The sequence below is a fragment of the Leptopilina boulardi genome, unplaced genomic scaffold (assembly GCF_019393585.1).
Source record: "Leptopilina boulardi isolate dan_hultmark-lab unplaced genomic scaffold, ZJU_Lbou_2.1 LbouV2_352, whole genome shotgun sequence".
NCBI lineage: Eukaryota > Metazoa > Arthropoda > Insecta > Hymenoptera > Figitidae > Leptopilina > Leptopilina boulardi.
Window position 1 is genome coordinate 389,895 of NW_026137921.1, and position 15,216 is coordinate 405,110.

Below are 15,216 nucleotides of genomic sequence, written 5' to 3' on the forward strand. Positions count from 1 at the left end.
ATGATTTTCTTAGTGATTTTCAACTAAAAAATAAAAAATTCAATTTTATATTTTTATGAATTTATATCAAACTAATAATATATTAAAATACCAAAAAATATTCAAAAGCTATACACATTCAATTAATTTGAGCTCGAAAAAATGTTCGGGTCTAATGGACTTATAATGGTGCCAGTTAAGGGTTAAAATTATACTATTTTGAAAACACAGAAAAAACGCTGGATAAATTTTGTTGCGGGTAATTTTCACCAATGCTAATTCACATAGACGGTGGCGCCCTCAACTAAGATAAAATTTGTTGCAGGTAATTTTTATACCGATTTTGGGGTAAAAATTCTACTTTTTTTTCATGTGAATAAATAAATGTTTTAAAATTAGAATTAATTAAATTATTGTTAAAATTTAATTAATTAATTAATTATACATTAATCTTGAAAACTGAAAGAGAGTATGTTTTATTATGTATAATAATAATAATAATATGAAGGTAATTGAAAAGCACTTACCTCTTGCACTGCTTTTGGATTAATCTTTCAGAATTTTCAAGTGGCAATTATATATATTATGATGTTTAATATTGGAACTCGTCTTTTATATACGTTTATTCACTCGTAAGAATAATAATCAGAATATAGTATAGTTTTGTTGCTTTATCTTGATTTACACTAGTGTGCAACCAAGCATTGATGTATGTGAATCAATGAAGTCGGGGACTTCCTCTGTTATCTCAATAATTTGCATTAAAGCTATCGTCATGAATCAATATTATTTAAATTTCTTACTTCTATGATGAATGATGTAGAGGAGAGGTTGCAAAGGCGCTAGACTTACTCTCTAAATTTGAATTCGTGAGAATACATTCACTAATTCAAATTTAGAGAGTACAATTATTGATGTGTATAGGTTTTTAATTACACATTCAATTGGTGCAATTTTTAATTGTTTTAGTCTAAAACTAATCAGCAACTAATTTTAATAGTCGTTATAAATGAAGGGGTTTTATAATTTTTTATTTCTAACTTACATTTTGTTTAAGATTATTACATATAGAATAGTGGAGAATAATTTTAAAAAATCTCGCACGCTGGGGGGAATCGAACACAGGACCCTTGAGACGCGAACCATGTACTCTGACCACACAGCTACGTTGATTCATACTCCCTAAGAATTATTAAAAAATTTTAACTAATTTTTTATTAATAACTAACTTCTTGCTTTTGAATTAGTTAAATTTTACTAATTTGAATTAGCAATAATTTTTTAAGTAAAAAGAATTTTCATGGTAATAATTGTTCTTTTTTTCATGTTTCAGGTAAGCTGAAGTTTTGAATTTATTTCCAAAAAATGTAAGTAATTATTTCATATAATTTTTCCAATGCAAATTCCAAATATATCCAAAGGGGAATTACTATTATGTATTGTTTCCTTGAACTAATTAAATTAGTATGAGGCCGAAGAATATTGAATGTAAGTCATGTTTTAAGATTCACACATAAAATTCTATTTATTATTCTATTCTTTGTTAGATTATTACATATATGTACAGTAAATAAAATACTTATGTATAATTTTGAAAAATCTTGCACGCTAGAGGGATCGAAACCAGGATCCTTAGGACGTGAGCCGTGTACTCTGACCTCATAGCCACGTTGACTTACAAGTCTTTTACCCAACACTTCTTTTTGAATATTAAGATCACCTTCTGTTTGTGATAACAAAATAACTTCATTATCTCTAAATTTTTTATATCTAATAACTTTTTTCAAATTATTAATAAATTATTTAAATAATTTAACCTTTATGGGACTGACGAGGTACCCGGGTACCTTTTGCATTTTCAAATTGATTTTTTTTATAATTTTTAAAATCGTATCGACCTAAGGTTTTTTGACATCTCAAATTTATCTATACAAAGTGTTTTTATATTATTTATAATGTACCTTTTTCATTTATTTATTCGAAAATAATAAACAAAGTTTCTTCACCCTTAAAAGGCGGACAAGGTACCCGGGTACCTCCATACCTTTTATGCAGATAAACGTAGAAATTTTTATTAAAAGATTATGATAAATTTTATTAAACAATTTTTAAATAATAAAAAATAAATTTCTTACATTTTTATATTTGATTTCATAAATAATCTGCATAAATATGTACCTGTTTTGCAATCTAGCAGATCGCCGTCTTGAACCAGTGTCGTCGTTATTCATAGCTAAATACTATGAACAAAACAATTATTATTTTCAATTTACAAAAATAGTAAATTAACAATTGTAACAAACAATATTTAACAATACTCACGTCAATTAACTACTTAGTATATCCAGAGAAATTGTCACTACACTGACGGTGTGAATGTGCTGCGCGTGGTCTTGTTTATTCTTGCACAAACACGAATTTTCGTGGAAGCGTACAATAAGTTTTCAAGAAAAGAGCGAAAATGTTAAATTGTTAATTTTTGTTAACACGTACTTTTCCTATGTTGTATTATTGCAAATAGTATAAACACGGATACTATTGAATGGAAGATCAATGAAATTGTGAATATATACAAAATACTTATACGTAATGAACAGTTTTTAATAATCAACTAATAATAATATTTTTTTATTAGCAATATTTATGTATAAATATTCATATTATATGATTTTTACTTTCATTTAAACGACCACTACACTTAAAGTTAATTGAACTGCTCATTGTGATACAAAATCTTCAAGAAATTGAACATAGGTACCCGGGTACCTCGTCCGTCCATAGAAGGTGTTTTTTTCCTCAGTCCCATAAAGGTTAATAATTAAAAAATAAGTCAATATAGTATTTTTTGAAATATTTTTTTGTTATCTTAAATTTGTTCAACTTAAAAAAAATTTGTATTGTTTTTAGACATTATTTTTATGTAGTGTTAATTAAGTAATTTAATTGTATCAAAGGTATTTTGGAATTTTATTACCTTTATACCTGCATTCCAATAAGCTGTGTGTTTACATATTGAAGGACGAGTGTACTTTAAATCGAAGGACATAACAAATAGATCGAATAAATCCTAAAGATAATTCAAGCAGTGGCATGTCGAGCATTGATCTGTTTAAACGTGTATAGTGTTAGTGTAAATTTTGTAATCGCAATTATCATTATTATTTTTTGTTTGATATTTTTGCACATCATTTGTAACGAGTATATTGGTAGCTTCGGGAGTGCTCGAATTTTTTTAATTCGTGAATCAAATAAAAACAATTTTAGTGTTAAATTTTTTTTTTACTTTATTTTATTTTGTCTCGGAAGTGTTAGAAATTCTCAAAATCGCGATGATCGCTTAAAGTTTCAATAAAAGTATCTTGTTTTTTAATTATTTAAACGTGATTTCGGGAGTGTTTGAAATTTTTAAATCGCGCGTGTCTCTCCAACACATTTTATCGTCCGAAATGTATGATGATACAACGTCTGCAGTTCAAGGTTAGAGATATATTTTTTTAAAATAATAATTATATGCAATTGTTTTAGTACTAAAATTTTTTTATTTTGTATGGAATATTATATAAAATATTATATATAATTATTTTTTTACTACAAGTTTTATTTATAACAATTTTAAATCGAACTTGAGGGTATGTGGGCAAAGGGCGTTTTTCTTGTGGTTTGAAACTTTCTCTGAAATAAAAAATGATTTCGGGTTAAAATTTTGGAGAAATGATTTAGTTTGGTACAAGGAATCTCGCTGTTCTACTCATTTACTACAACTTAACGCAAAAATAATAAAAATAAAGCAATAAATAGTAAAATAATGTGTTTTATCATAGTTCATTCAGCGGCCACTCGCTCGAATTGGCGCTGTTTACTGGAGCACTGACACACTCAAGCAACGTCTGTGTATGCGCCGCCATGTTTCTTTTCATTTTCGTTTAAAAATTAAACTCTTTAAACTTAAGTTTTAAATAATTTAACTCAAAATTATGTATTTTTCGGAGAACAGCGAGATTCTTTGTACCCTAATCTATCATCCCTCAAAAAAAAATCTTTTCTCATTTTAGAGTGAAATGTGTACTACCAAAACACATTTTCCCATAGTAGGTCACGTGGGAGGTTCCCACATACCCTTAAGTTATATAAATTTTAAATATTATTATCGCAATTCTAAATAAAAGGTTTCAAAAATTTTTAATTATTAATATATTTTTAAGAAAAAAAACCAAAAACGTTTTTAATTCTGAAAAAAACCATGGAAGGCCTCATAAATATAATTAAAAATTTAAACCAAACGGTTTAAAATAATATTACTTATTGATATATATTAATAGGAATAATAAGAATTTATTTTTCAATAAACAGTGTATAATTCTTCTTAACTTAAATTTCTTGTAATACAATTTATAAATGTAAACTAATAAATGCAAAATTCTATTTTAATATATATACATACATTAATTGACATTTGATATGTACAATAAATATTTTATTTTCTAAATGAATAATTAAAACCGCCACTGTCCTTGAATTCCAATATGTTTTTGAGGTCTTCCATGTGGCTCCTTGTTCATTCCCCCATTAACAACGACACTTCCGTGTTTATTTTCATAAATTGTACGACCATAGTCAATATTATATGATGAACCTCCTCCTTGTTTTTGACCCTCAACTGTGATACGATTTTTGTCATCAGCTGATCGTCTGAAGCGTCTCGAAAACTAAAACACAAAAAATTATTAACATTTTTCCCTAAATCAGGAGCTTTGCTTATATTTTCTTTTTATTATATGATTCAAAAAAGAAGTTAAAATTTGTTTTATAATGACGCTGTTTTCTTCGTAAACATGTGTACGAAAATTTACGAATGCGGAGTTAAAATGTAACCCACTCGGTGAAAACGGCGTCTTAGATAATAATTTTTATACACTGAAAATACAGTTTATTTAATTGAAAAAATAATTGACTGTTTCAATTAAATATTTATTTGATGATATGGTGAAATAACGGATTATATATGAATTAAATAAATTTTGTTTTTAGTGTAAATAATTTTAAATTCTTGGGAGAAAAATATTCACTTACACTTGGTCTGTTCCATTGACTTGGTCGGCTATTAGGAAACTTAGGTTGTGGAAAATGTGTATTTCGTGGTGGTCCTATTTGTGCGTGTGTAACTGCTATAAATGCTACAATTAGCATTACAATAGACAAAATATTCTTCATCTTGACTATTTTTTTTTTTTTAGTAATTATCAACTAAAAAATAAAAATTCAATTTTTTTAGTTTTAGAAGAAAAAAAAAAGATTTTTTAAAATCGTATATAATCTCTTCATTTGAATTAGTTGAAAATTCGTTCACTAATATTTGAATTAGTAAAAATTTCTACTAATTTCAACTAGTGAACGAATTCTTACTAATTGAAATTTAGAGTATATGTGACGCGATCTGAAGAAAAGGACCTTAGAAGCAAAAAGTTATAGGTTACGTTTAGAAATTTTAAAGTGAAAATACACAAAGACGTTCAACTCGTAATGCAAACTAATGATATTTAGGTCTTCATTGCATCCAAAATATTCAATTAAAATTTTACTAACAAAAATAAACTTTTAGTTCAAGTAAAACTATTGTAAACATAACCAATAATTCATTTGCTTCTAAGGTCCCTTTCTTCAGATCGCGTCACATATATATATATATGGATTTTTAATTATATCACAAATGCCTAATTTTAATTATGTTGACTGAGATGCTTACCTCTAATGGTACTGTGAATTAACCTTCTTATAGAAAGTTCAAGTAGCAATTGTATGATGTTTGAGATCAGAACACGTCTTTTATACGTTTATTCACTCATGCAAAAATAATAATCATAATGCTATAGTTTTTCTTCATCTCGATTTACTCTTGTGTGCATATACAAACAAATAAACACATTCATGTGTATGCGAAAGAATGAAATCGGGGAGTTTCAATAATCTGTTCTGCAAGACATATATTTGAGAATAATTTTCCACGACAACTGTCCAGCAGTAGTTTAACACTAGGCGAAGGTCACGATAAATTTCTACATAGAAAAAGATGCAAAGTAAACTAATCGAAGAACTGAGGAATATCCCAATATGTAGATATATAGTCTTAAAAGTAATATGATTCATGACGATAACTTTAATGCAAATTATATTATTAGAGATAACAGAGGAACTCCCCGAGTTTGTTCATTCGCATACACATATGAATGTGTTTCTTTGTTTTTACACAAGAGTAAGTCGAGATGAAGAAAAACTATAGCATTATGATTATTATTTTTGCATGAGTGAATAAACGTATAAAAGATGCGTTCTGATCTCAAACAGCATACAATTGCCACTTGAACTTTCTACAAGAAGGTTAATTCGCAGTACCATTAGAGGTAAGCATCTCAGTCAACATAATTAAAATTAAGCATTACTATTGTCATATAATTAAAAATTCATATATACAACCAGAGAAATGATAGATTGGTAAAAATAAAACATTTCTCTGGGTGTACTCTCTAAATTTCGATTAGTGAGAATTCGTTCACTATATTTCAAATTAGTAGAAATTTTCACTAAATTCTAATGAAATATTTCCATTCAATTTAGTGGTATTTTGTTTTTTTTTTACTTAAGCTTTGTTGAAAAATGATTAAAAATGATTAGAAAATTTTTACTAATTCAAATATTAGTAAATAAATTCTCCCTATAATTCAAATTTAGAAATTTTTTTTCTTTTTTTCTCCTAAAACTAAAAAAAATTGAATTTTTATTTTTTAGTGATAATTACTAAAAAAAAAATAGTCAAGATGAAGAATATTTTGTCTATTGTAATGCTAATTGTAGCATTTATAGCAGTTACACACGCACAAATAGGACCACCACGAAATACACATTTTCCACAACCTAAGTTTCCTAATAGCCGACCAAGTCAATGGAACAGACCAAGTGTAAGTGAATATTTTTCTCCCAAGAATTTAAAATTTTTGTACACTAAAAACAAAATTTAATTAATTCATATATAATCCGTTATTTTACCATATCATCAAATAAATATTTCATTTAAACAAATAATTATTATTTCAATTAAATAAACTGTATTTTCAGTGTATAAAAATTATCTAAGTCGCCGTTTTCACTGAGTGGGTTAAATATTTTAACTCTGCATTCGTAAATTTTCGTACTCATGTTTACGAAGAAAACAGCGTCATTATAAAACAAATTTTAACTTCTTTTTTTAATCATATAATAAAAAGGAAATTTAAGCAAAGCTCCTGATTTAGGGAAAAATGTTAATAATTTTTTGTGTTTTAGTTTTCGAGACGCTTCAGACGATCAGCTGATGACAAAAATCGTGTCACAGTTGAGGGTCAAAAACAAGGAGGAGGTTCATCATATAATATTGACTATGGTCGTACAATTTATGAAAATAAACACGGAAGTGTCGTTGTCAATGGGGGAATGAACAAGGAGCCACATGGAAGACCTCAAAAACATATTGGAATTCAAGGACAGTGGCGGTTTTAATTACCTATTAATTTAGAAAATAAAATATTTATTGTACATATCGAATATCAATTAATGTATGTATATATATTTTAAACTAGAATTTTGCATTTATTAGTTTACATTTATAAATTGTATTACTAGAAATTTAAGTTAAGAAGAAATATACACTGTTTATTGAAAAATAAATTTTTATTATTCCTATTAGTATATATCAATAAGTAATATTATTTTAAATTTTGGTTTAAATTTTTAATTATATTTATGAGGCCTTCCATGGTTTTTTTCAGAATTAAACACGTTTTTGGTTGTTTTTCTTACAAATATATTAATAATTAAAAATTTTTGAAACCTTTTATTTAGAACTAGCTAAAAGAAACGCGCGTAAACGCGCGAGATATCTGCAATTTTTTATGAAAAATTTATTTTTATTTGACGGACACTTTTTGGAATTTTGATCTCACAAAAATAATAATATTATTTTTGTAATCGTTACTGTATTACTATTTCAACATTATGGTGTTATAATAATATAATACCTATTATTGCCCAGTCAATATGACCTTTAAATTTTGTACTCAAATAAAGATTATACAATGCTACGATCGTCGAATTGTCAGCAATACATTTAAATGACCCATCTCAGGATCCATGCAAGGTGAATTCCTATTTTGTTTACCACAAGGCCCATGAACTTAAAATCGCTTTACAATGTTAAAAAGTTCTGGATTCTTTATTTCGTCTGTGATTTCAGCACATATCATTTTATTTAAAGTTTCTGAATCGCAAATTTGTGTACGTAAACAAATAGTTAAACGCACATGTGTCAATCCACGCTTTTTTCTTCACTATGAAAGACGATACATATAAAATTGTAAATGAATAAAATTACAAGTACCTTGAGTATGCTTAAGGTTAACAGTCCATCCAGGATCACCATAAGGAAACATTGTAGGATATGTCATAGGATCAAAATTTTCCCTAACAATAAGACTAGAAATTATTTTCTTATTATTTTCTGTTGTGCATACTGAATTTACATCAACATGTAAATCCCTCTTCAATTTCTGTAGATAATTTCTTCATCTTACAGGACAAACTTTTTTCTTTGGGTATTTTCTTTTCATTCTCAGTTTCAGTAGACAGAACTCTGTTGTCATTTTTACTGGGAAAAGTCTTTAAAAAATATGAAAGGTTTAGTTCACCATTTTCAACTTCTTTAGCTCGATTTATGAAAAGACAATTCCAATCATTCTCTACAAATCGAAATCCTAATATTAGACATTCTAACTGCCGGAAAATTATTTAATTAATTGTTTTCAAAAAATGATATCAAATGCTTGCTCATTATATTATTATCAGTTTCATAAATTAATCTTTTAATTTACACTGTTAACCAATACAGATGTTGCAAATGCTATTGCATTATACTTTACACTTAACTGTACCAATCGGTTGTTGATCAACATCTACAAAAAATTCTGTTGGTTTGAAAGGAAACAATCTAATTAAATATTCTATTTGGTGAATATTCAAACACCCTGCATTAAGGCTATCAAAAATATAAAGTCTTACTCCATCGTAATAAACACAAATCCAATGACCAGCATTGTTATTACCGCTAAAAACTATTTGAATATGTTTAACTCTTTCTCTAATTGGAACAATTAAATCAAGCATTTGTAAATACAAAGTACTTTGCATAATGAAAAAAGAATTTGAATCATTTTTTGATAATTCTTGAAATTTATACATGTTCATATCATTTAACATTTCATTTACATTTTCAATAATTTTAAAATCTTCATTACTTAAAATAAAATACTCTTCTATGTTCGACATGGTATCCTTCTTCAACTTTCAAACTGTTGATAAAGCCAATTTTCAAAACAAATCGTTTATTTTAGTTTATTGCTTTAAAAAATTTACTTACATGTGTTTCACCTATAAAATATTGCATTAACTATAATTCAGCTAACTTATGCAACAATGATAGTCTTTTATGAACGTGAATTAGCGTTGTTTAATCTTTTTCCACATTACATCATTTTCGATAATGATTATTATTAAACTTATTTTCCTCTGCACTTTTTATTAATATTCAAATCAATATTCAACTCACAAACTATTATTTAACCCATAAAACAATTTTAACCCTTAAAACAATATTCAAACCTCTTTCTATCTATTTAAATACTTTTCCAAAAGCCAGCATCCTCTATTCTCAAACAGTCAATATTTTTTTTTCAATATCGAAATATATTCAATGCCAATGTTATCCAATATCATATTTTATTATCCTCAAAATCCAAATATCTTTAATGCCAAAATTACCCAATACCAAAAAATTTTTCCAAAAGACAGCTTCCACTATTATAAAACAATCAATATTTTTGTTGCATTATTAAAATATATTCAATACTAATGTTATCCAATATCTTTCTTTATCCTCAAAATCGTAATATCTTTAATGCCAATGTTATTTAATACCAAAAAAACTAAATGGATTGAAGTATTTTTTATATGAAACATTTAGGACAACCAAAAGAAACAAATATCTTCAATACCAATATCATGCCATATCCATATTTATCTTTAAAATACATATATAATTATTAATACTATACAAAAATAGGAATATATTTTTTGGGCCCAATACAAAAATGAAAAAGACAAATATAATATAAGAAGATTCAACACCTGCAGTAAGTTATTGATCGACAAATTGCAGAAAAATATTATAAACTTTATAATAATCAAGTTAAGTTACCTGAGACTATTAGAATCTTTTTTTATCAACACTACTACAATGTTGTTGAAACGGTAGTCGGTTGCTCTATGTTTATCTTACATCAGCAGTAGCCGTTTCACTCCATTGAGGAGAAGTGTTATACCCCCACTCTACCAATCTGGGCCTATATTAAGTTCTCGCGAGTGGCAGATATTACGGTAGGCCTGAGTGGCATCCTCGGGGATAGGTGTTGGTAAGTTAAGTATGAATACACCACTTCCACTCACTGGGATTAAACGGTTATCATCTATATCGCATATACAATAATAAAAAAATTTCCCTCAACCCAAGACTGTTAGGACGAATCGAGCGATCACGGATTGGGTCCTGAAAAGGGAAGTGGTATATCTTCATTCTATCGGCCTGTCCCGGGCTCAGACCTCGAGTAAGTCAATTACAGCGGGGGCCTGTATGACGTTCTCGGGCTTAATGACAATATTATTTTATGACGCTTAATGAGTTTTTCAAAAAAATTATAAAATTTTTAAATATAAACACTGTTTAATTTATTTTGACATATTCGTTTTCCTCAGAAGTTCACGATTACGATCATATATTGCTCCAATAATAACACAGGCACAAAAAAAAATTCAGGTCCCAAAAAACACAACCCCATATTCCTATGTTTTTGTGGTCGCTGAAACCGAATATGACCATTAACAATTTTTTTGACGACCCATTTTCCCGCAACCACCCCTTGCACCTACTCACGGGGGTTGGAGTTTCAAATTAAAAAAAAATTGAGTATGGTGTCTATTCCAATGTTTTTTTGGGTCGCTTCATCCCAAAAACACCATTGAAAACAAATCCTTTCTTTCCTTAACCCCGTACAACCCTCTGGGAGAGGGTTAAAATTTTAAATTTCACAAAAAGTCAAGTTCGGTGTCTAATCCTACGTTTCTTGGGGCGCTGAAATCAAAAAACACCACCAAAAACAAATTCTTTACCCCCTTAACCCGCTAAAACCCCTGGGAGGGGGTTGGAATATCATTTTTCACGCCGCTAAGTGTAGAAAAATAAATTTCCTTAAGACTTTGTAGGTGCGTATTTGTGTAATCATAGGTAACTTTCAAGAAAACTTTATTGTTGGTGATGTTTTTTGGTTCCCTGGCGGATTCGATTTACGTAATGTCTACTTAACTAAGCGGACTTTAGGTAGACATTAGGTAGACATGTAAAAAAACGTATAAAAAAGCTATTAATCGACTTATTATGATAAAAAAAAGTTGATAAAAGGGTAAATGAATGTTTATAGAGTAAATTCGTACAAAATTTGTAATTAATAAAGCAATAAATAATTAATAATGAATGGAAATGTGCGCGAGGTACCTGATTAGTTCAGCTGTACAATTATTTTCGTGCTATTTTCATGAAAAGAATATAAATTAACTCCAAAAACAATTGATATTTATAAAAAAGTGTAAAATTGATTTAATTTGAGTGTTTGCAATACGAATTATTAAATAATAATTAAGTTTTTATCAAATGTGAATAGTGTTGTGAAAACCTGTGAAAACTAATGAGTTACTACATTACCGATCGCATATGACAATAAAAAGTTCTCGATGAGTGTAACAAAAAAGCTCCAATTTAACCAAGTACATAATTTCCGAGATTGCCAGAGATGGCGCCACCAGTTTTTACAATACAGTGCGAGCATGTTTTCTTCCAAGCTTTTGCTTTGAAAGAAAATAAAAAGTGAATTTTAAAATTCAGAATAAAGTTATACAAATAATTATTGATTTCATAATTGTTTCTCGTTCAAAATTACGGACATGATTGCAGCTTTTTTGTTACACTCATCGAGAACTTTTTATTATCATATGCGATCGGTAATGTAGTAACTCATTAGTTTTCACAGGTTTTCACAACACTATTCACATTTGATAAAAACTTAATTATTATTTAATAATTCGTATTGCAAACACTCAAATTAAATCAATTTTACACTTTTTTATAAATATCAATTGTTTTTGCCGTTAATTTATATTCTTTTCATGAAAATAGCACGAAAATAATTGTACAGCTGAACTGATCAGGTACCTCGCGCACATTTCCATTCATTATTAATTATTTATTGCTTTATTAATTACAAATTTTGTACGAATTTACTCTATAAACATTCATTTACCCTTTTATCAACTTTTTTTTATCATAATAAGTCGATTAATAGCTTTTTTATACGTTTTTTTACATGTCTACCTAATGTCTACCTAAAGTCCGCTTAGTTAAGTAGACATTACGCAAATCGAATCCGCCAGGGGTTCAGCGACCCAAAAAACATAAGATTAGACACCGTACTCGATTTTTCGTGAAAAATGAAATTCCAACCCCCTCCAGGGGTTGTAGGGGGTTAAAAGGGTAAAGAATGTGTTTTTGTTGGTGTTTTTTGATTTCAGCGACCAAAAAAACATAGGAATAGATACCGTACTCGACTTTTTGTAAAAATTGAAATTCCAACCCCTTCTCAGGGGGTTGTAGGGGGTTAAGGATTTGTTTTTAGTGGTATTTTTCGGATAGAGCGACCCAAAAAACATTGGAATTGACACACTACTCGATTTTTTTGTTTTTAGTGGTATTTTTCGGATTAAGCGGCCCAAAAAACATAGGATTAAACACCGTACTTGACTTTTCGTGAACAATGAAATTCCAACCCCCTCCCAGGGGTTGTAGGGGGTTAAGGATTTGTTTTTAGTGGTATTTTTCGGATTAAGCGACCCAAAAAACATTGGAATTGACACACTACTCGATTTTTTTGTTTTTAGTGGTATTTTTCGGATTAAGCGACCCAAAAAACATAGGATTAAACACCGTACTCGACTTTTCGTGAACAATGAAATTCCAACCTCCTCCAGGGGTTGTAGGGGGTTAAAAGGGTAAAGAATGTGTTTTTGTTGGTGTTTTTTGATTTCAGCGACCAAAAAAACATAGGAATAGATACCGTACTCGACTTTTTGTAAAAATTGAAATTCCAACCCCTTCTCAGGGGGTTGTAGGGGGTTAAGGATTTGTTTTTAGTGGTATTTTTCGGATTAAGCGACCCAAAAACATTGGAATTGACACACTACTCGATTTTTTTGTTTTTAGTGGTATTTTTCGGATTAAGCGACCCAAAAAACACTACTACAATGTTGTTGAAACGGTAGTCGGTTGCTCTATGTTTATCTTACATCAGCAGTAGCCGTTTCACTCCATTGAGGAGAAGTGTTATACCCCCACTCTACCAATCTGGGCCTATATTAAGTTCTCGCGACTGGCAGATATTACGGTAGGCCTGAGTGGCATCCTCGGGGATAGGTGTTGGTAAGTTAAGTATGAATACACCACTTCCACTCACTGGGATTAAACGGTTATCATCTATATCGCATATACAATAATAAAAAAATTTCCCTCAACCCAAGACTGTTAGGACGAATCGAGCGATCACGGATTGGGTCCTGAAGAGGGAAGTGGTATATCCTCCCTCTATCGGCCTGTCCCGGGCTCAGACCTCGAGTAAGTCAATTACAGCGGGGGCCTGTATGACGTTCTCGGGCTTAATGACAATATTATTTTATGACGCTTAATGAGTTTTTCAAAAAAATTATAAAATTTTTAAATATAAACACTGTTTAATTTATTTTGACATATTCGTTTTCCTCAGAAGTTCACGATTACGATCATATATTGCTCCAATAATAACACAGGCACAAAAAAAAATTCAGGTCCCAAAAAACACAACCCCATATTCCTATGTTTTTGTGGTCGCTGAAACCGAATATGACCATTAACAATTTTTTTGACGACCCATTTTCCCGCAACCACCCCTTGCACCTACTCACGGGGGTTGGAGTTTCAAATTAAAAAAAAATTGAGTATGGTGTCTATTCCAATGTTTTTTTGGGTCGCTTCATCCCAAAAACACCATTGAAAACAAATCCTTTCTTTCCTTAACCCCGTACAACCCTCTGGGAGGGGGTTAAAATTTTAAATTTCACAAAAAGTCAAGTTCGGTGTCTAATCCTACGTTTCTTGGGGCGCTGAAATTAAAAAACACCACCAAAAACAAATTCTTTACCCCCTTAACCCGCTAGAACCCCTGGGAGGGGGTTGGAATATCATTTTTCACGGCGCTAAGTGTAGAAAAATAAATTTCCTTAAGACTTTGTAGGTGCGTATTTGTGTAATCATAGGTAACTTTCTAGAAAACTTTATTGTTGGTGATGTTTTTTGGTTTCAGCGACCCAAAAAACATAAGATTAGACACCGTACTCGACTTTTCGTGAAAAATGAAATTCCAACCCCCTCCAGGGGTTGTAGGGGGTTAAAAGGGTAAAGAATGTGTTTTTGTTGGTGTTTTTTGATTTCAGCGCACAGTGGCCGATTTCTCGAAAAATCTGGCCAAAAATCGAAAAATGATATGATTTCAACCAAAATTGGTATACCCATGTTTTTTGGGCTTCTCAATTCAAATTTTACATTGGTTGTGTCAAATTCAAAATGGCGGATCCAAAATGGCCGTTTAGATTTTAAAAAACTTTGCTGAAAATCGAAAAATGATACGATTTCAACCAAAATTGGTATACCCATGTTTTTTGGGCTTCTGAATTCAAATTTTACATTGGTTGTGTCAAATTCAAAATGGCGGATCTAAACTGGCCGTTTAGATTTTAAAAAACTTTGCTAAAAATTAAAAAATTGTACGATTTTAACCAAACTTAGTATACTTACGTTTACTAGGTTTCTGAAATCAAATTTTACATTTGTTTTATCAAATTCAATATGGCGGATCCAAAATATTTGCTGGTATTATAAAATTGCGTAAATGTGTTATAGCTTATTTTTTTTAAATTACAGACAATGCTTAAATTTTAGTTTAAAGCGAATGCGAATGAAGAAAAAGTCAGTCTTTCACGTTCAGTTGCACCGCCGGCCGGTGCAACGCGCTGTCGGTAAAC

The 15,216-nt window shown here is 29.5% G+C and overlaps 2 protein-coding genes across 3 annotated transcripts in view; one reads left to right on the forward strand and one right to left on the reverse strand.

Annotated features, from left to right (window-relative positions):
* The window catches only part of LOC127286321 (E3 ubiquitin-protein ligase TRIM9), a 224,660-nt gene that overhangs the window by 72,288 nt on the left and 137,156 nt on the right, over window positions 1-15,216 (forward strand). The gene's annotated exons all lie outside the window — the stretch shown is intronic.
* LOC127286331 (uncharacterized) lies at window positions 4,311-6,009 on the reverse strand. The gene is made up of 3 exons (XM_051312725.1): window positions 5,723-6,009; window positions 5,050-5,223; window positions 4,311-4,685 (listed from the first exon to the last, which is right to left on the reverse strand). Exons 2-3 carry the CDS (start codon window positions 5,188-5,190, stop codon window positions 4,473-4,475), a joined length of 354 nt encoding a protein of 117 aa, XP_051168682.1. The 5' UTR covers window positions 5,191-5,223; window positions 5,723-6,009; the 3' UTR covers window positions 4,311-4,472.

Coding starts and splice junctions, on each gene's coding strand:
- LOC127286331 (XM_051312725.1), bottom strand. CDS start 5,190: ATGAAGAATATTTTGTCTATTGTAATGCTAATTGTAGCATTTATAGCA. Junction 4,686..5,049: donor GTCAATGGAACAGACCAAGT/GTAAGTGAATAT, acceptor TTTGTGTTTTAG/TTTTCGAGACGCTTCAGACG.